At 43.8% G+C, this 22,624-nt stretch overlaps 1 protein-coding gene across 11 annotated transcripts in view; it reads left to right on the top strand.

Annotated features, from left to right (window-relative positions):
- The window catches only part of LOC139367021 (plectin b), a 171,546-nt gene that overhangs the window by 74,378 nt on the left and 74,544 nt on the right, over positions 1–22,624 (top strand). For 5 of the 11 annotated variants that reach the window (XM_071105023.1, XM_071104926.1, XM_071105014.1 and 2 more), the window contains exon 1: positions 8,365–11,722. The exons of 4 other annotated variants lie outside the window; for them this stretch is intronic. In XM_071105023.1, the coding sequence (XP_070961124.1) occupies positions 8,998–11,722 (2,725 nt within the window). In that variant the 5' untranslated portion in view covers positions 8,365–8,997. Of the gene's footprint in view, positions 1–8,364; positions 11,723–20,367; positions 20,566–22,624 lie in introns of those variants that run through there. 2 more of the 11 variants (XM_071105005.1, XM_071104996.1) reach the window with 2 other exon arrangements.

Below are 22,624 nucleotides of genomic sequence, written 5' to 3'. Positions count from 1 at the left end.
TCAGAGAGTTTTGAATTGTCAAGAAGAGTTAAACAAGGGTGTCCGCTGTCACCATATCTATTCGTTATGGCCATCGAAATGCTAGCTATTAAAATCAGATCCAATAACAACATTAGAGGATTAGAAATCCAAGGCTTAAAAACAAAGGTGTCCATGTATGCTGATGACTCAAGTTTTATATTAAGTCCGCAAGCTAGATCCCTGTAATGTCTCATTGAAGATCTAGATAACTTTTCTGTACTCTCTGGACTAAAACCGAATTATGATAAGTGTACAATATTACGTATTGGATCTTTAAAAAAATAAACATTTTACATTATTCTGCAGTTTACCGATAAAATGGTCTGATGGTGAAGTAGGCATACTTGGTATTCATATCACAAAATATATAAATAAGCTCTCCACAATGAATTTCAATAGAAAACTTGTATAAATAGACAAGATCCTGCAATTATGTAGAGGTGTCTATTTATGTAAAAAAAAATGCCCTGATTAACTCCTTAGTCATATCTCAGTTTACTCACATACTTATGGTGCTGCCTACTTCTGATGATTCATTTTTCAAATCATATGAACAAAAAATAATTTGCTTTATCTGGGATGCTAAACCAGACAAAATAAAGCGTGCCTATCTATATAATGAATATGAATTGGGTGGTTGAGATTATTAAATATAAAAGTGCTAAACCTCTCTCTAAAAGCTTCACTTGAACCCAAAATGGTTCTCAAGAAGAAAAGCTCATCCATTGTTTAAAAATTGCCTTTATGCTTTTGTGCAGATTGCCATGTCTCATTTTTGATTAATTGAAAATTCTACTTTTTTCAAAGTAACTCTCTTTTTCAAACAAGCATTGCACAGCTGGCTACGATTTCAATTTCATCCGCCTGAAAAGTTAAGGCTTATATATTAAGGCTGAACTCAAATGTGCTGATTGATAAAATACCTGTATTTATGGGAAAGATGATTGAAATTGTGTTTTGTTCTTAAATTATATTGTACATTGGAATGGTAGTTATGTCCTTCATGGGTTATCAGAATTTTACAGGAAGGTCTGCTCAATCCAAGAGTACAACCAATTGATTACAGCATTACCTCAAAAATGGAGTAGGCAGGTGGCAGCGGGAGGAGGTAGGGAACTGGTCTGTCTGCCCAATATAAAGGATCAAAACTGGAGGAGGCAGGTGGCAGCGGGAGGAGGTAGGGAACTGGTCTGTCTGCCCAATATAAAGGATCAAAACTGGAGGAGGCAGGTGGCAGCGGGAGGAGGTAGGGAACTGGTCTGTCTGCCCTATATAAAGGATCAAAACTGGAGGAGGCAGGTGGCAGCGGGAGGAGGTAGGGAACTGGTCTGTCTGCCCAATATAAAGGATCAAAACTGGAGGAGGCAGGTGGCAGCGGGAGGAGGTAGGGAACTGGTCTGTCTGCCCAATATAAAGGATCAAAACTGGAGGAGGCAGGTGGCAGCGGGAGGAGGTAGGGAACTGGTCTGTCTGCCCAATATAAAGGATCAAAAATGGAGTAGGCAGGTGGCAGCGGGAGGAGGTAGGGAACTGGTCTGTCTGCCCAATATAAAGGATCAAAACTGGAGGAGGCAGGTGGCAGTGGGAGGAGGTAGGGAACTGGTCTGTCTGCCCAATATAAAGGATCAAAACTGGAGGAGGCAGGTGGCAGCGGGAGGAGGTAGGGAACTGGTCTGTCTGCCCAATATAAAGGATCAAAACTGGAGTAGGCAGGTGGCAGCGGGAGGAGGTAGGGAACTGGTCTGTCTGCCCAATATAAAGGATCAAAACTGGAGGAGGCAGGTGGCAGTGGGAGGAGGTAGGGAACTGGTCTGTCTGCCCAATATAAAGGATCAAAACTGGAGGAGGCAGGTGGCAGCGGGAGGAGGTAGGGAACTGGTCTGTCTGCCCAATATAAAGGATCAAAACTGGAGTAGGCAGGTGGCAGTGGGAGGAGGTAGGGAACTGGTCTGTCTGCCCAATATAAAGGATCAAAACTGGAGGAGGCAGGTGGCAGCGGGACTGGTCTGTCTGCCCAATATAAAGGATCAAAACTGGAGGAGGCACAGCGGGAGGAGGTCTGGTCTGTCTGCCCAATATAAAGGATCAAAACTGGAGTAGGCAGGTGGCAGTGGGAGGAGGTAGGGAACTGGTCTGTCTGCCCAATATAAAGGTCTAGGCAGGTGGCAGTGGGAGGAGGTAGGGAACTGGTCTGTCTAAAGGATCAAAACTGGAGGAGGCAGGTGGCAGTGGGAGGAGGTAGGGAACTGGTCTGTCTGCCCAATATAAAGGATCAAAACTGGAGTAGGCAGGTGGCAGTGGGAGGAGGTAGGGAACTGGTCTGTCTGCCCAATATAAAGGATCAAAACTGGAGGAGGCAGGTGGCAGCGGGAGGAGGTAGGGAACTGGTCTGTCTGCCCAATATAAAGGATCAAAACTGGAGGAGGCAGGTGGCAGCGGGAGGAGGTAGGGAACTGGTCTGTCTGCCCAATATAAAGGATCAAAACTGGAGGAGGCAGGTGGCAGCGGGAGGAGGTAGGGAACTGGTCTGGTCTGTCTGCCCAATATAAAGGATCAAAACTGGAGGAGGCAGGTGGCAGCGGGAGGAGGTAGGGAACTGGTCTGTCTGCCCAATATAAAGGATCAAAACTGGAGGAGGCAGGTGGCAGCGGGAGGAGGTAGGGAACTGGTCTGTCTGCCCAATATAAAGGATCAAAACTGGCAGACGAATAAAAATAGCAATAAATAGGAAAGTATACCAGTTTCATTTGAGGACCAGGATGTTGACAACTATGCCATCCAGTTTGCAAAATAGTTGGGAAGAGATTTCTGATGTACCAATTCCATGGTACAGGGTGTATGAGATTATATATAAAACAAAGCAAGATTCAAGAATTCATATTTTTCAGCTAAAATTATTATATCGAGTTCTTGCCACCAACAAAATGTTGAATATTTGGGGCATAAAATCCTCAAAGCTCTGCAGATTTTGTTGTGAGGATACAGAATCAATAGACCATTTATTTTGGTTATGCCCTCAGGTAGCCTGTTTCTGGTCTCAGGTTCAGGAATGGCTGAAAATGCATAGCATTGTTCTAAAATTGACCCTAGAAACAGTACTTTTAGGAGATCTGGAGAGACCGGGTCAGTCAATTACTAATATACTAATACTCTTAGTAAAAGTATTTCTCTTCAACTCGCAATCTGTGGATTCTATTAGATTATATAGATTGAAATTGTATGTTAAACATCACAGCATAGATGAAAGATATGTGTTGTGTAGAAATCCAAAGAGGGTGGCCAGCAGAGATAGATCGGATGCGCTGAGGGAAGCTGAAGGTTGGGATGTAGAATTGGAGACAAGTGGGAGTGGAGTTGCTGTGTGGGATATAGAATGATGGTCAAAGATAAAATTAAAAAATAAAGTCAAAATAAAACATAATAAAAAGTCAGTTTGAATGACACTGAGGGGCAGTGTTTTTACAGCTAATGCCGGTTTGCCTGAGGCTGAATGCCCGTGCAGGTGTTTGTACACATGCATATACACACACTCTCATTCAAATAAACATATACAAGAACACACACATACATGTAATAGTGGCAGACATGCACACAAACATATACAGTTGGCCTTGGTGTTATGGTTTTAGTTGTCCTTGATGTCCCTAGTTTTGCATTGTTGTTTGCTGTTTTCTTCTGTCTTGTTCTTTTTTCTCTTTAGTTCATTTTCTTGGTTGTTGGTGCATTGGGGGGGGGGGGGGGGGGGGGGGGGTTCTTGGGGGGGGGAATGGAATTAATTGTATTTTATTTTTTTATCTTCTTGGGGGGCGGGGACTGTGGTAGAGGTCTTGAATGGTTGAGGGACAGCTATTGGGGGGGATCTTGGAGGGTTCAGGTTCACTTTTTTGGCCTGGTGGGAGATCTGCCAACGTGTCCTTGAGCAGGGCATTGACCCTGGATGCTTCCGTGTGTCGCTCTGAATGGGAGTCTGTGGGATGACAGGTGTGGTGTAGTTGTTGAGCAGCTTCACTGCAAGTATATTGTATGTTTCGGATATAAAAAAAAAAAATCCTGTTGACTCGCCCTCTTTATTTCTCTCAAGTTGAGATCAGGTCAACTCCAGCCAACTTTGACATTCTACCTCCCAGAGACAGAGGGTAGGAGTCTCAGTCATTTATTAGCAGCTGTAATTACATTTACCAGCCACATTAATTTCAGCTCCATTTGATTCCTGGACGTACTCTCAATGCAACAGATATACACAACTGGTCTCTAAGAAATATCCTGATGACCTTTGATTCCCCCTGGGAGTGGCTGTAATCGCTTGGGGTCTGATATCAGAGTGGGCAGGCAGTAGGCACGTGTCTCGGATGGGCCATTGAGCCCCAGAGCACAGACCGTTTACAGTGGGCATGGAGCCCAGTCAGCGTCGCTGGTGTGGGTGCTGACATGTCTATTCTGGGCAGAGTGGGTTCTCTGACACATCCAAGCAGACTTACCAGGAACAGGATCTGGCTGGAGTGGACTTTCCTACAATCACACCTCTCTTTAGTTTCTGATTATCTCGTTCATCTCTCGATCTATTATCAATGTCTACTTCCACTGCCTGGCCCGACGTTGTCCCATTGCCAAATTCAGCAGTCCAGAGATAATGAACAGCTTATTCAGTACAGTGGAAACTCTTCCCTCTCCGTTAGACATCTATTTCTGACCATTCATTTGTCTGATAATGCAAACATACAGTATCAGCAATCATAAAGCAATTGCAACCATTATGACATGTTGAAAGACTGAATTGATGGCCAGCTGTGTTATAGTGTCATGTTTTTGAGGAAGGGGTTATAAATGGGTCTGGGCATTTAGCCAGTTCATAGGTCAATGTGAGACATTGGGTGGTTCAGTTAGCACTGTGTGCACAAACAGTGAATGAAATCCCACTGATGGGCAGTTCTAAGAGGAGGGTGCAGGGCATGTATGTGGATGCAAATTATCCATAATGAGGAGTGCTGGCATGGGTAGAGGGGCACAACTAGGGGACATGGCATGGCACAGTGAAATTGGGGCTATTGCCAGTTTATAGTTTTGAACCAGGAGCACATTTTCTTAAGAAAGTAATAGTGTAATCTCTGTTCATTATAACCTGATAGATCACGATGCAGTGCAGGAAGGCAGTTATTCCTTTTGAAATGGATGATTAATTGGATACATTTAGTTTTTTAAAGGAAAAATTAAATAGTGACTTATAGATCTGTCGTTATCATTGAAAGCAAGTCTAAGAAGCGATGGATCTGTTCTATGTGCCCTATTTCTATGCTTCCTTTGCTTAAGTTTAGTTTGTGCTTCTTTTACTTTCGGTTTTGTACACCAGCTTCAAACAGCTGAAAATACAACATTTGTAGTAATTGAAAATATATTTCACAGTGGTTCAGATGGTACAATGAGGTACATAAACTGAAATTAGGTGAACTATTCGCATTTTAGCAACCAGGAAATGGCAAAGGGATTTCTGCATATTGCAACTTTTTAAAAAGGGGTACAAATGCACACCTGCACCACCTTCCTTTCTGTGGTTAGGCAGACTGTAGCATGTCAATGGTCATCCATTCCATTTCCTTTTACAGCATTCATTGTGCTTTCATGCTATTAACTGTGGCCACCGCCACTTCTTGTGAAAGGGCTTGAGTGTCTGTAAAGACATGTTAGGTTAAAAAGGTTATGGTGTTTTATCATTTAGATATCCATGTTGGCAATAGAATAAGCTCTCAAAGGGTATCCACCTGACCCAGATTTCGATGTATACTGGAACGTTTTTGGATGATGTAAACAACAACAGTAATCGTGTGATGGCGGGGACACAAGGCTGTGTTCCAAACAAAACAACAAGTGTGCTTTCTTCAGTTCCTCAGTGGCAAAGCTTGGAGAAAAAGAAAAAAAAGCCCCTTACAGTTAAACTATTTTCTTTAGTCATAAAAGTATATTGAAATGACCCAGTTCGGACATGTGTGGCCACTTGGAGACACCAGTTAGACATCTCACTCAAACCCCTGTACTCATTTATCTCTTATCTTGCCCCTACTCCAAAATTACAGTGAGTATTCTTATTATGTTGAATATATTCCAGAGTATTTTCAGATTTTGTTATTGATTGACAAATGCTGTGAAAAGTACGGTAAGTGTCAAATACACAAACAAATCTACATTGTAATGTTCGGATACAGTCTTGTGTCAGGTGAACAGTTGTGTCCTCACTTTTGCTCTGACAATTTCCAGTCTTTTCTTTCAATCGCTACCCTGCTCATGCATATGCTTTTAATAGTTCCTTTTTTTTAGAAACATTTACATTTGTCTCTATATAATGCATAAAAACAAGTCTTCAGTGTTCATGAAGTAGGCTATTATTGTGGCAGTATGCACTTTTTTAAATGAACGCCTTGGATCTAATTGCATGCAGTTAGGTTTAACGAGTTATCTGTATTCCTAAAATACAGACCCAAAGAGTGGAATTGCATCAGGTTATTATTTAAGATGACTTGATTGGTGATGGGAGGCCGACTTGCACCTAATGGTTGTATAGTTTGACAGAGAGCGCAATGCTAACTGTTGCAGACAGCTGTCTTTGAAGTGACAGTAGAGTCAAGCTGCCCTGAACAACATATTTATGGCCCACTGCAGCCCTGAAAGACGATATAGAGAGAAATAGTAATGGTGTCTTTTTGTAGGCACTAACTCCACCATGGTTCCTTGGACAAAGCCTATGGGGAAATGAATGGTGTTTTTTACGGCAAAAATAAGATTTGTGGTATATGTTTTGTTCTATGAGATCATCTTCATCAGCTAACGTCACTTGTGAATTTTGAAGCATTTATGTAATCGTAAAAATTATAATTCATAAAGGTCACGTTAACTGACTGATATTATCTCTTAGAACATAACGTATTTCCTAAGCCTGTGTTAACCTCAGACCTTATTTTGGGCGTTTATCCCAAAACCCTATTCTTTTCCCATTCATTTTCCCAATGGCTGAACGATGGCTGAACGAACCAGAGGTAACTCATTTCCGGGTTTTAGGACTACAAGCTGGTGAGCTCTATTTGACTTACTCTGAACTGGAACACTGGCAATGGAACAAAAATATAAATAATTCAGTGTATGGATCTGGATCTGACTGCAACCCACTGTGGTTGGAAATAGTAGCCTATGAGTTTCTTCATGGCTTTTTTTCATTGTTGCCGCAGGCGTTACTCACATACAGGCACTACTCAGTCAGTTCCTGTCCCAAGTTTTTTGTGTATCTGATAAATGTGTGAACAGAATAGAATTTAGACTAATGAAATGTTCTGCCTCGATCTCTCCTCCTCTAAGGGCACGGTTTCCAGTTTCTCTCTCTTACACACACGTGAATACACTAGAGACTCTCTCTCTGACACATCGATAGGTGAGCGAGACAGGTGCACTGAAGAGAGAGAGAGAGAAGTGATCTCGGGGGAAGGTCATCTGATATCATGTTACTGGGTGCTGTTAAAGGGTAGCGATAATGCACAGGCTCTTTATATAGTCGAGTCAGGCAATACGAGTTCACTGGCTATATCAGGGCAGGAACCCTCCGTATGAGCCGTTTGGACATTGGGAATAAGTGGTTCTTACAGCCTGTTGCATCACTTTAATGGGTTACATTGGGAGGAGTTGGTGGGACTCTTTTATTTCCTCTCCACCTGGTGCTGACTGTGTAATCTACTAACAAAACACTGACGTGAATGGAGTTGAATTAAATCAATTGTTTTATTAGATATATGAGTGGGATCTGGCTATACCTCTTTGGCTTGTAAACTCATTTCAGTCCATAAGGCTATTTGTGTTTTCAACCGTGACTTGTCTAACTATCAAGTTACTGGAGTCTAGTTTTAGTCGGTCACACCAAAGCTTATGTCCATGTTACCGTAGCTGTGGCTATAGCCTATCTCTCTTTTATCTCCCACACTATCTATATATGTCATACTACATTCAAGAAGAAAGTATTTCTGCTTTCTTAGGTGTGGGGTCTGGAGACATGCAGTTCTCAGTCAGTTCCTCTGTGTGTAGGGCAAAAGTCAAGCAGTCAGTGATACTGGATCTGAAATGTGTAAACCAGGGTAGTTGAGAGTGACAAGCTTCCCGTAAGTAAATGTCTAGTGTGTCTCTGCAGTGTAGGATGGCATGCCTAAAGGGTGTCTCCCTTTACTGTCGCTAGCTAATCTTTCCTGTTCCAACCCACTACATCAGTGAGTGACTGTGCGAGCACACGTATGTGGGTGGGCGTCTTCTTTTAGTAACAGCCCTGCATATGCCCAAGTACTACAGAGGTGTGTTAGTAGCTTCCATTCATTTGTCTTTTCTTTCACTCGCTTATCCTAATCTAATCTCGATTGCACGCATTTATTTACCCCCTCATCAGTCATTTTCGGCCTTCTGTCATTGTTTATGTTTGTTTACTCAGAAGTTGTTTTTTCTTCCATGCCAACTTTTCCTCAACTGTAGAGAGAAGGTAGGAGGAGCCGTGGAGTAGTGTGCCTCTCTCTCTCGTTCTTTCCCTCTCTCACACACACACACACACACACACTCTCTCTCTCTCCTTCTGTCACTGCCGTTGCATGCATCAGACCGGAGTCTGTTCACTTCCAAGCAAGTCTGACTAAAGGGGGGAACAGTACTCTTTTGACTTAGTTTCTGGATTCTTCACGACATCTTCTCAGAAAAACGTTCTCTGTTTCCCCACGCGCTCAAAGGCAACAAGAAAAGAGTGAAGAAGAAGCAATAAGAGAAAATAAGAGGATTTATTCATACTTTTTATGATTGGATTGAAAAGCACGTGCAGACGGTTTTAGCCCACTGGACCCTTTCAGAGACTGAGAAGTGAGGTCATCCTGTAATACATTCTCCCTTGGCGGAGTGGCTCCAGCTTTGCTGTTAGTCATACTTTGAAGAGACAAACACACACACACGCACACACACAGAGCAACAATGGTGGCCGGAATGGTGATGCCCTTGGTGGACTTGAGGGCCATCTACGAGCTCCTGTTTCGCGATGGTGTCATGGTGGCCAAGAAAGACAAGCGGCCCCAAACCAAGCACCCAGAGATCCCCAGCGTGGGAAACCTGCAGGTGATCCGCGCCATGGCCTCCCTCAAGTCCAGGGGCTACTTGAGGGAGACTTTCGCCTGGAGGCACTTCTATTGGTACCTGACCAACGAGGGCATTGTTTACCTGCGCGACTACCTCCGTCTGCCTGCTGAGATCATTCCCTCTTCCCTGCAAAGGGTTCGCCGTCCAACAGCAACCCTGGCCATTGCCCAAAGGGCTGCGCGTGGGGTCCAGTCAGTGGACGGCCCCACATCTTATGTCCCCAAACCTGGCAGGGAAGAGAGTCAGGAGGCGATGGCTGAGCGCCAGGTCTACCGACACAGGAGGCTGGACGCAGCCGAGGAGGAAGGCCCCTCTGACAGGACGCCAAGGTTCAGAGGTCGCCCGATGGCCACCGAGCCGGTCAGACCAAGAGCATCATGGGAGTCCCAGGCCCAGCCTCCCCTGTGGAAGGGGCGGGGCCTCCGCACTGAGGCTTCAATGATGGAGGAAAGCCAGGGGAAGAGGGCCTCCACGGTTACCTTCTCTCAGACCACTGAGGCTAGTAGCAGTAAAGCAGGGGTGTCCTCCCAGGAGACGATCATCACTAAGGTTTGTGCAGAAAAGTCCCAGGTGGTTCCGGTTCAGAAAAATTATACTTCAACACATGAATCACAGGTCAGCATCAAGTCAGTCTCCTCCAAAACAGCCTTCCCATTAGCTGTTACTGCAGTAGCTAGTGCTGCAGGAGCTGGGGCTGCATTAGTGAAGGTCTCAGCTGAATCCTCTTTCAATAAAGCAGGTATAGAAAAGCCCAAGAAAGCTGCAGCAGTTGAAGAGGCCCCCAACGTCTCTGCTGAACCTGTACCCAGTAAGCCAGCCATCCCAGCACCCCTGCCCCCTACTAAAGAGATTAAGGAGGAGAAAAAAACAGAAGTGAAGGTGACTCCAGAACCCAAGAAAGCATCAGAAATGACTGTCCCCCAAGAGACCCCCAAACTCTCAGCCGAACCCACCAAATCATTTAAAGTTGATATCACTGATCCCTTATCAGTGGTCAGTGGCAAAGACAGTGTTGTCACTGAAAAGGTTATTGAAAAGGTTATTGAAACTAAAAAAGGGATGATTGAAGATTGCTCCAAATCAAAGAAGAAGAAAAAATCTCCCAGAGAAATAATGAAGGCTGCGATGGCTGAATCACCTGTCACAAAGGTGTCCCCAGAAAAAGGACTGAAGACCCCCGAGGAAGAGACACAGGAGCCCCCCAAACCCCCACCAGCTTTTGCATCATCAATAAAGCCCAAGGGACCAGAATCCACTAAAGAAACGAAGGCTGAGGTTCGAAGAGAAACTAAGGCTGAGGTTCGAAGAGAAACTAAGGCTGAGGTTCAAAAATCAAATGAGGCTGATCATCAGATCCCCAAACCAGCAGTGGAACAGAGCAACACTAAGTCTATAGTATCACAAGCTGCATCCCATCCCGTTGCAGCCCCTCAAGTGCAGGAGAAGGCTGAGACGACCAATAAAGTGGCCTCAGGCTCATCTGGAAAATTCACCCACGGGTCAGAGATGAGTGTCACTAAAGTGGAAATGGTAAAAGTGCAGAAGACCATAGAGATGGAGATGAAACAGGAAGCCCTCAATCCTGTGGAGACCTTCACACTGCCACCGCAACCACCACAACCTGCCATAGTGCCGGAGGCTAAAGCCCCTATAGAAACAGCTGTGGTTGATTCGTCAAAGGCAAAAAAAGCTAAAAAGAAAAAGCAGGTTTCTTCCCCAGACCGTGAGACCACAAAATCATTATCTCCACCTGCAGCTAAAACATCATCACCAACAGAGAAGGTGTTGATGACCAGGGCCGCCGTTAAGGTTGACTTCCCAAACACCCCTGGGGCAAAAGTAATGGACTGCTCTCCAAAGATGCCTCAGGAAGGAATGTGGTCTGAGGAAACCAGCATGGCAGCAGCTGTGCAGGCTGGGGCCCCTGCTTTAGACAAAGGAGAGGCGGAGCCTGCCCAGCTCTCTGCTGAAAAAAAACGGGAGGACTCGAAACCAAAAACCTCCTCTGCAAGGGAAGCACCCGGAGAGACAGCGTCAGCCGGAGCCGAGGCACGGGCCAGCCTACACACTAAGCAGGGGGAGCTTCCCAGAGTTGTTGCAAAACACGCTCTAACAGCAGCACAGAGCACAGAGGAGGAGAAGAAAAGTCTATCTGTTCCTCCCAAGGCCTCGGAGCAGGAGAAGGACAAGGAACCACCACAGACCCCTGCTACCACTGCAGCCACCACCCCTCTGCCAGCACAGCCTCACCTGGGGGACACCTGTGACCAGCCTGTAGACGAGGCCAACATGAGGAAGAAGATAGTAGTGGTGGAGGAGGTGATTGAGGTGCAGCACATCACTAGCCCGCAGGCAGTGGCTGGAGGAGAGGTTCCTCCTGCTGTTGTACCTGAGATAACAGGGCAAGAACTGGACTTTGATGTCCTGCACGCACTGGCCGTTGAACGGGCTCTCCTGGCCGGAGGAGCGGTGGTCGAGTCCGCCCAGAGCACCATCTCTGACGATGACTGGGACCACTCTCTGGACGTACCCGAGGAGAAGACCTTCCCCAACTTCATAGAAGGTTTGAGAGAATTTCTTGTTTCCCCCTAGTTACTTCCTGTCCTGTGTGTTTGATGTGTGATGTCACTGCAGTTGCCAAGGTTTCCTCCCTTGCATGTACTGTGGGAAGTCTTAGGTGGGCGTTGTGGTGATGGCACTACCATGTCTTTTACCATGTGCTATTATGTTCTATTTGCATATGGTATAAACAGTGTTTTAGGTTATTATAATTCTCTTCACAGTGTATCATTTGAAGATGAACTTATAGTATTATGTTGGTCAACAAAAATCTGTATTATAGTCCCAAACGTTAGTTTCAGTGCTTGATCTATTCTATTATAGAGTCGGTTGCTCATTAGGGATAGTTTCAGTGAGATGATGAATGAGTACAAACCAATTACAATGAATCTGTGATTTAGGCATCTGTGCGAGAGCATGCTACTATAGTTTCACTGTAAGGGGAGATAACTCACACTACAAAGTGACAAATGTAATAGATTTCCATGCACAACAGCATATTGTAGCATACGAAGCATGTTGAAGCCCGTATTTTATTGTACAGACCTCAGTGCCACATGACTTTGATTTTAGACTTGAGCAATGCACACTCGCTGTCTCCCTGCCAGAAATGATTCAGACCTGCAGTAATTCCTGTGGTGTGGTACGCCTAGCTTACTCCCCTCCTGTCTTTTCTCCGTGGAGATGACCTGAGTGATAAAGGGAAGAAGAGAATGAATGAGAGAAGGGGGTGTGGTGCTTTTGGACACGTTCTCTCTCTCGCTCTCTCTGTGTTTTTTTAGTCAGGAAGGCTGTGTTCTTGGCACTGTGATTATTTATTTTTTAACGCTGGTCTCCAGTTCCTGGTTTCCCCTCTCGGGTCAGATAATAGTATGAGTTTGTATGTGTTATCTAACAACAGGCTTTAGGTGGGCTTTCTGAACAATATGTTATCACGCCTGCTGACAGCTCCCCCCCCCCCACCACCACCCACCCCAGATTGGCTCATGAAAAGTGCTGGAATGTGCATAAAAATGCTGGCAATGCTATCCCATGTTGTTGGCGTTGACTAAACTGAACGTACACGTCTTTGTTTCTCTGCTGTTGTTTGCTGCTATTAAAGCAAGATGCATGTTGGTTGACACTGGTTTTTGAAATGTGTTATGTGGGTGTTAATGAGTGTATACTGGAGCATATAACCCTTGCACAGAGTGGCAAGAGACTGCAGCACACATGGGCGTTGTCTGTACTGTTGTGTGAGAGAGAGAACAGACAGGAAATTGGAATAGTTTGCTCATACCATAGCTGTACTATTCAGGGTGTGTTTTCTCGGGTTCCACACGTGACACTGCTTCTGCAGGTCTGGAGTAAATTAGCAGCATTACTCATATGACAGGCAGTGGTCAAGCTGTGTTAGTCATCAGGAGAATGACTCCATTTTCGGAAATTTGAGGTTAGTGTGTGTTTACAGATCACCCGGTCAACAGCATTTAGAGCGTTTGAGATCTGGATCAAATAACACATCTGGAAGCAAAATCTTCTTCAAAATATCCAGGGGCATATTGTTATACTGTATGTTAGGGCATTTACATTCCTTTTGTTTTGGCATCAGTACAAAATGTAAAGAAAATAAGGTTCCTTGCTCTTTATGTGAATATCAAGGGATAATAAAGGCTGTGTAACTGATCAGGCATGAAAGCCCATCATGCTTCAGAGTGCCATCCTAGCCACTGATAATACCAATGTTTGCTAACTCACTGCTGCCACCTACAGTGGATGATCCATAATAGCCATGTGTATACGTGAATTACCCCAGAAATACCAATGTGAAAGTGTAGTGCTGCCTTTCTCTGGGCTATTTTTATTCATTTTGGAATGCATGTCATGTGACCAATCATGGAGTTTGTCAACCATACCGTAAGATACATTAGGCACAGCATCTATTTGAAGGAATATATAAAATGGAGATGTTTAGCAGACACCACATTGGTATGCGGGTGTCTCTTCATGTCTGATGATCCTAGAGCGTATTAGTATTGATAGTGTTGATGGTATGAAATCGAATTATATAGCTGTAAGATTCAGTAATACCCTCAGATTGTTCTGCACCACGCCTACTTTTATACTGCTACCGTAGCACTGTCTGAGACTCTCAGAACTCAATCAGCCCTTTCTCATACTTCTGTCAACATGGCTTCGGTAGAAATCAAAACAGGGAACTTTAGATTGGGCATCGACAGGTTCGTAGCGTGTCGCTTTAAAGCTCTTTACACATCAGGCCAAGCCAACAGTGACTCTTGATCTGGGAAATCCCAGGAAAACACTTACGCTGTGTCCGTGACATTTGCAATCATGTGTGATGAATGAATATGACTGCATGTTCAAACAAAAGCTACATTGTTTATGATTAGTGGGGCACAGGCCATTAACCTAACTCATGTTTCAGACATGTCGTGTTGTTTTCCTAGGCTTCTCCCTCCTCGGTGCACGACATTCCCACATATTTGTGAAATGTATGAAACTACCAGCAACTGAGGATTCTCCTCTGTCCTTTTTCGTACTAACGGCTCACGATTGGGGTGTGGTGTATGTGAGTGTGTGAGCCTGACCTTTCGCTAGTGAAAAAAAACATGGGGGCCGAGCACTGTTAGCCGTCACGCTATCAGTAGCCTGTGTTGTGACATCGCAGCGATGAGCATGTTGAGTACAGTTTAAGGCTGTAAATCTGGGCTTTGCTGTTGTGCTCAAAACAAAGTTGGGTGGCTCAGCTGCTCCTGTCTTTCCTCTGACACCACCTGGCATGTCTCCTGGGTTGGAATCGCACCTGTGTGTTTACAGGCCGCCTGATGAGGGAAACACGCGTTGCTCCATATTTCCAAAATAACGAGATGAAATGAGAGATCGTACTTCGTCTGCTTGCACAGAATTGCGAATTGCGTCACATGCTTGATGTCACACGGGTCTGATCCAATTGTAGGAATGTTTATCAAACATTTAAACAATGTAGATACTAGTATAATGTTTCGCTGAAGTGTATAAATGGTGTGTAACATATACAGTGGGGAGAACAAGTATTTGAGTCACTGCCGATTTTGCATGGTTTCCTACTTACAAAGCATGTAGAGGTCTGTAATTTTTATCATAGGTACACTTAAACTGTGAGAGACGGAATCTAAAACAAAATCCAGAAAATCACATTGTATGATTTTTAAGTAATTCATTTGCATTTTATTGCATGAAATAAGTATTTGATACATCAGAAAAGCAGAACTTAATATTTGGTACAGATACAGTACAGATCTCTGTAATTGTTTGCAATTACAGAGATCATATGTTTCCTGTAGTTCTTGACCAGGTTTGCACACACTGGAGCAGGGATTTTGGCCCACTCCTCCATTACAGACCTTCTCCAGATCCTTCATGTTTCGTGGCTAGGCCTCTCCAGGACCTTGAGATGCTTCTTACGGAGCCACTCCTTAGTTGCCCTGGCTATGTGTTTCGGGTCGTTGTCATGCTGGAAGACCCAGCCACGACCCATCTTCAATGCTCTTACTGAGGGAAGGAGGTTGTTGGCCAAGATCTCGCGATACATGGCCCCATCCATCCTTCCCTCAATACGGTGCAGTCATCCTGTCCCCTTTGCAGAAAAGCATCCCCAAAGAATGATGTTTCCACCTCCATGCTTCACGGTTGGGATGGTGTTCTTGGGGTTGTACTCATCCTTCTTCTTCCTCCAAACACGGCGAGTGGATTTTAGACCAAAAAGCTCTATTTTTGTCTCATCAGACCACATGACCTTTTCCCATTCCTCCTCTGGATCATCCAGATGGTCATTGGCAAACTGCAGACGGGCCTGGACATGCGCTGGCTTGAGCAGGGGGACCTTGCGTGCGCTACAGGATTTTAATCCATGACGGCGTTGTGTGTTACTAATGGTTTTCTTTGAGACTGTGGTCCCAGCTCTCTTCAGGTCATTGACCAGGTCCTGCCGTGTAGTTCTGGGCTGATCCCTCACCTTCCTCATGATCATTGATGCCCCACGAGGTGAGATCTTGCATGGAGCCCCAGACCGAGGGTGATTGACCGTCATCTTGAACTTCTTCCATTTTCTAATAATTGCGCCAACAGTTGTTGCCTTCTCACCAAGCTGCTTGCCTATTGTCCTGTAGCCCATCCCAGCCTTGTGCAGGTCTACAATTTTATCCCTGATGTCCTTACACAGCTCTCTGATCTTGGCCATTGTGGAGAGGTTGGAGTCTGTTTGATTGAGTGTGTGGACAGGTGTCTTTTATACAGGTAACGAGTTCAAACAGGTGCAGTTAATACAGGTAATGAGTGGAGAACAGGAGGGCTTCTTAAAGAAAAACTAACAGGTCTGTGAGAGCTGGAATTCTTACTGGTTAGTAGGTGATCACTTATGTCATGCAATAAAATGCAAATGAATTACTTAAAAATCATACAATGTGATTTTCTGGATTTTTCTTTTTTAGATTCCGTCTCTCACAGTTGAAGTGTACCTATGATAAAAATTACAGACCTCTACATGCTTTGTAAGTAGGAAAACCTGCAAAATCGGCAGTGTATCAAATACTTGTTCTCCCCACTGTATAAAGTCCTCTCACAGGAGCCTGCAGGGTATTGTCTCCCAGCGTAGGCAGGCAGAGAGGTTGCCAGTTGGAGCAGAGCTGGCTCACATGGAGGAAAAAGGCGGCTGGAAAAAAACAGCGTTAATTATAGTTTGTAATACAATGTACTGAGTGCAGCCTGGCAGGCTCACGTCAGAGTGGCTGGGAGATCTACTGCCTCCATATAACAGTTAACTCACTGTAGTCTAAACTATGGAACAAACACACAAATCAATAGCATATGTTCCTATAATGAGTACTAGTCCAAGATGAGCTGATGTTAGGTATTTCCCATGGTACATATTGGATTTTGGTCCTTGGTCATCAACACAGCTACAGTGCCTTCAGAAAGTATTCACACCCCTTGACTTTTCCCACATTTTGTTGTGTTACAGCCTGCATTTAAAATAAGATTGTGTGTCACTGGCCTACACATAATATCAAAGTAGAATTATGTTTTTAGACATTTTTACAATTTAATCAAAAATGAAATGCTGGAATGTCTTGAGTTAATGAGTATTCAGTCCCTTTGTTATGGAATGCCTAAATACGTTTGTGAGTAAAAATGTGCTTAACAAGTCTGTATTTTTGAAGGACGAGCTTGTCTTCGTACCCCACACATATACTTATCTCTAAGGTCAAAACACAGATTAATCTACAAAGACCAGAGAGGTTTTCTAATGTTTCGCAAAGAAGGGCACCTATTGGTAGATGGGTAAAAAAAAAATGCAGACATTGAATATCCCTTTGAGCAGGGTGAAGTTATTACACTTTGGATGGTGTATCAATACACCCAGTGTATCATCACCGTAATGATGAGACCAAGGCGCAGCGTGATAAGAATACATTCTTCTTTAATTAACGAAGAACACTTAAACACAAACTAACAAAACGAACATGCCGCTATGCTAAACCGAGTGCTGACATGCAACTACACATAGACAATAACCAACAAAACCAAAATGGAAAATGGCAACCTAAATAGGATCCCCAATCAGAGACAACGATAAACAGCTGCCTCTGATTGGGAACCAATTCAGGCCACCATAGACCAACATTTACCTAGACAAACCAAAACCTAGACAGGACATAAACACACGTACCACCCTTGTCACACCCTGACCTAACCAAAATAATAAAGAAAACAAAAATAACTAAGGTCAGGGCGTGACACCCAGTCACTACAAAAATACAGGTGTCCTTTTTATCTCAGTTGTCGGAGAGGAAGGAAACCGCTCAGGGATTTTACCATGATGACAATGGTGACTTTAAAACAGTTAGAGTTTAATGGCTGTGATAGGAGAACTGAGAATGGATCAACAACATTGCAGTTAATCCATAATACTAACCTAAATTACAGAAGGAAGCTTTTACAAAAATAAAATATATTCCAAAACATGCATACTGTTTGCAATAAGGCACTAAAGTAAAACTGCAACAAAAAAAATGCAAAGACATTAACTTTTTGTCCCGAATACAAAGCGTTATGTTTGGGGCAAATCCAACACAACACATGACTGAATACCACTCTTCATATTTTCACGCATGGGTGGTGACTGCATCATGTTATGGTTATGTTTGTCATCAGCAAGCGATACAGAGTTTTTAGGATAAAAATAAATGGAATAGAGCTAAGCACAGGCAAAATCCTAGAGGAAAACTTGGTTCAGTCTGCTTTCCAACAGACACTGGGAGACAAATTCACCTTTCAGCAGAACAATAACCTAAAACACATGGCCAAATATACACTGGAGTTGCTGACCAAGACAACATTGAATGTTCCTCAGTGGCGTAGTTACAGTTTTGACTTAAATCGTCTTGAAAATCTATGGCAAGAGTTGAAAATGGCTGTCTAGCAATGATCAACAACCAACTTGACAGAGCTTGAAGAATTTCTTTAATAATAATGGGCAAATATTAAACAATCCAGGTGTGCAAAGCTCTTAGAGACTTACCCAGAAAGACTGGGTGAGTCTAACATGTATTGACTCAGGGGTGTGAATACTTATGTAAATGAGATATTTCTGTATTTCATTTTCAATATATTTTAAAAAATATATAAAAACATCTTTTCACTTTGTCATTATGGGGAATTGTGTGTAGATGGTTGAGAAATCAATTTTGAATTCAGGCTGTAACACAACAAAATGTTGAATACTGTAAGTGAAGGGGTATCAATACTTTCTGAAGGCACTGTGTGTGGCTCAGGTATGACTATCCTCCCCTGGGTGTTGAGAGGAGTGAAAGGAATGGATTCTAAAAAGTAAATGCACACACACACACACACACACACACACACACACACACACACACACACACACACACACACACACACACAACACCCACCCACATACAAAACACTATAGGGTTTTTCTACTCCTTTCAAAGGTCTCAGAAACATTTCACCTTTGACACAAACCTACCAAACTGTAACAGTTTGACGTTTTCTAAGTCAAGATGGGACTTTAACTAGAGCAGAGAGAGGGACTCTATGGTTTAGACAGAATATCTGCACTTTCTTCATTAGACATGTCTATACATGGGGCCCTTTTATGGTTTGGTCGAAACATTTTGTGCCTTTCTTGGACACTGTTCCTGTATTTGTTACATCCAGTCTTTCTGTTGAAAAAACATCCTTTATAAAAAATGTCATTACAAAAGGTTTAAGAGAGATTGCAAAGGTAGCTGCATTTCTCAGGTCTTCAATGTTCAAAGCCTTTTTAGGCACTAACTCCTCATCACTCCAGAAATGTGAGTGATGTGTGTATGGATACCACAAGGGTGAACTATAGGGGAAAGGGGGGGATACCTAGTCAGTTGTACTGAATGCATTCAACTGAAATGTGTCTTCCACGTTTAACCCAACCCCTCTGAATCAGACTACTCTATGAGCCCCCAAGGGGTGTCGTAATATAGCTCTATTTCAGAAATGATTGCACCTCTTTATGGGTTAATTTGGTGGAAATATTCCATGTCAATATCACTAGGAACTGTGTTTGGGCCATAGATAATCCTATAAGAACATCAGTTCCTAGCAGACAAAATATTGAAATCTTCAATATCTGTAACTGTAAGCCTAGTTAACATTGAACACACAATGGTGATTTTAGAAAGGCCTATTTCATACTCAAACATAGTTTGACAAAGTTGTGAATGGAACATACATTGTCAATACTGCAATTCACAACACCACATGCACACTTAGATACATAGCCACCAACAAAAAAATGCTATATTTAGCCAATGTTATACATTGCAAGGGTCCCCAAAGCATCAGGGGGTCATTAGTTAGAGAGGCTTGCCAATCTATCTCTCACTAAACAGGAGTGTGTTCACTGGCATTTCGACAGTTAAGTTTGACATTCCTAACCCAGTGCCAAAGAAGACCACCAAGCCAGACTGAGCCGGAATAGTTCCAGTTCTGGATATGAGAAATTGTCTTTTTGTTGGGGCGTTTTGTGTCATTTTGTTTTGTGTTTTTCTGTTTTCACATTTCCATCGGGTTTATGTTAGAGTACATTGTAATTGACACAGTGCTTCATTGAGAACCATTTGTCCTGCTTCACCTGTTGATGTTTCACTTGTGTCATCATGTCACATAGATGATAGGCTTTTGGCAGAAAGCTCAACTGATCGTAGTGGTATTAGATGCTATTTGCTGACAGTATTAGCTGATGGAAATACTTCAGGTATGTAGACACAGTATGTGCTCAGGCAAACTGGATACATCATCAGATTCCTCTTAAATGGGTCAGGTCTCTTTCCCGGTGGCTGAAACCTGTGACATGATCTCACTGAATAAAGATCTCCTCCTCTGAGAAGAAAAGTAGCCTGGCTTAGTGGGCTACTGCAGCAAAAAAAAATGGCCGCCAGAGTGGTTCCATCAGCTTCTAAACTGTGATGTTGTGATCATCTGTCTCTGTCTGGTATTTATAGCCCACCGTAAGCTTCAATACCGCCCCTTACCTCCCCCTCTCCTCCTTCCCCCTCCACTCCCATGTCCCCCCCCCCAGCCCTGTCGTGTTCCCTTGCCCCCCTTCTAATTGTGAGGCCACTAGAGAGACAAATCCTAGCAGCAGGCACGGGGCTGTCAAAATTAAGAAGGAGGAGAAACGGGGCAGCGGAGAGCAAACAAACAGGAGTCCTCCTCTCTCCCCTCATTTCCCCTGATTCGGCTCTCTCTGTTCCTCCTACTTCCTCTTCCTCTCTCTTTTCCTGACAGCATAGATGAAGATCATACCTGGTAGGTCAACCGACTAGGGTGACTGTTGTTGTGGTCAGTGTCTCTCTGTTGGCTGTCCGTCTGTGTGTTTTTGGCAAACTCGGTGTGTGAAATGTTGTTGTGTTGCTGAAGGGGGGAGGGGGGGAACGCACATCCGTACTACACACAGACGCACATTCCCCACTCACACACACACACACACACACACACACGCACACACATAAACACCACGGCCGCTTAACCGCAACCTTCAGCTACCGAAGTAGGGATTCTATTCCATATTTAAACCTGTTGGCACTATGGCAGACTTGAATTGCGAATCATGTCTGCTGATATATATATACAAGAGGGTTGTGACTGGCTCAAAGGATGGTGTTGCTCCCTTTGAAACTCCTCTGTGTGTGTTTGATGGCTGTCTGTGTCTGTCCGGGCTATTTGTGAATACTCAATAGATATTTAAAAAATAATTAAAAGACAAATAAAGCCTACACCTGTTTTCCTGTCTTGCTCAAGCCACAAGTGTCGCCAGGCCATTTGGGATTGTTGTTGTGTGTAAGCAAGGTAACCGGTATTCGATCTGTTTCTTTCAAAAAGATTTGAAAGGCAGGAGTATTTGGTGCCACTTTAAATTGTCTGTGCTTAGTTCACTCTTATTCTCGAAGGAAATTAGATAGAGGTGACACTGTACATAGGGCATGTGTGAAAGTGTAATCGATGGGCTAGTATGGTAAACATGCCGCTCCCCTCTCTATCTCTGAGACAGAGAGTGAATAATGCATGTGAATGCCACAACGTTTGCGTAAAGACCTTTACCCTCGGATGATGGGCCTTACTATGATTATCATTCCTACTTCGGGCTGGGCTTTTTTCTTTTGAAATCACTCAGTGACAGGACCATTGAGATAACACTTCCAGACCAACCAGTCCTGCTTTAATTGACCTAACAAAGACATTTGCATCACCTACTTCCCTGTGAAATACTGTAGAACTAGATCCTTGTTCAGTTGAACTACGATCTACTGTATGTGTAGAGGTTGAAAAAGAGGGGGGTCGTTCATTGGGGAACATGATAGTGATTAGGCTGCAATGAGAGAGAGAATGGGGAACAAAACGAACATTGATACTCTAGGATGGAATGAGTCAGAGAGGGGGTTCAATTCAATGTGGTAAGAACACAGTACTTCCAATGTAAACTTCCACCTACTGTCAATGTTGACTTAAATTATAACCATATTATCAGATTGTTTTAGTGCTACTATTTCAAGAGGAAGAGGATTTTGGCATAATTTTACAGTGGTACAGTAGTTCTTTTTAAATTGTTCCTTAATTTGAAGTCTAACTTGCCTTTGTGACTCCGTGTGTGTCTCTGTATGTCTAATGAACAGAGTCTAGTAAAGGGCCCAGTGTGACTAGATACACTTTAGTTTAGACAGCCCTTTGCAGTGAAAGCAGATACCGTAAACACGGAGTGGGCCGGTCATTGAAGAACAGACACATACATTATAGAAATATACATTTAGAATGTAGAGAGAGGAAGAAAAGAGAAAGGAAGAGAAAGACTGAGTTGTTAAACACAGAGGACTAGATGAGGGACAGAAGAAGTGTTGAAAGAAGAGAGGGCGTGGCAACATGTGAGAAAGCTAGGGGTTCACTGTTTTGGCCGGGAAAGGTTGAAACTGCCCGTCTTTATTTTTTAAACCACCCTCCCACCTTCTCTTCTCCTCTGGCACACTCACACGGCCCCACTCCTCTCACTACATGCCCTCCCACCTGTCTGTCAGTGCTGCCAAAGTTTTATCTCTGTCCTAATGCCAGCTGTGGCCTGGTGGTTTTTGGGCACATAGTGACCCTGATTGCAGTCTGGCACTTGACGAGACTGGGGAGGCAAAGTAAGAGAACTTCAGGAGAGGGGAATGGGCTTTTCACTGTTATTCTCCCACCAAGAAGACGCACTAACCTTAAATTAAAGAGAGTCAAGGTCATAGAGTAGCCAGCTGTACCATTCAGTAAGAGGGTGTCTCCTTTTCCCTCTAGTTCTCTCTCACCAGCCCTCTCTCTTCCTAAAGTCTCTGTCTCACTC

This window comes from Oncorhynchus clarkii, chromosome 2, assembly GCF_045791955.1.
Source record: "Oncorhynchus clarkii lewisi isolate Uvic-CL-2024 chromosome 2, UVic_Ocla_1.0, whole genome shotgun sequence".
NCBI lineage: Eukaryota > Metazoa > Chordata > Actinopteri > Salmoniformes > Salmonidae > Oncorhynchus > Oncorhynchus clarkii.
The sequence above is the reverse complement of the archived record's forward strand: the minus strand, read 5'-3'. Positions and strand labels throughout refer to the sequence as shown.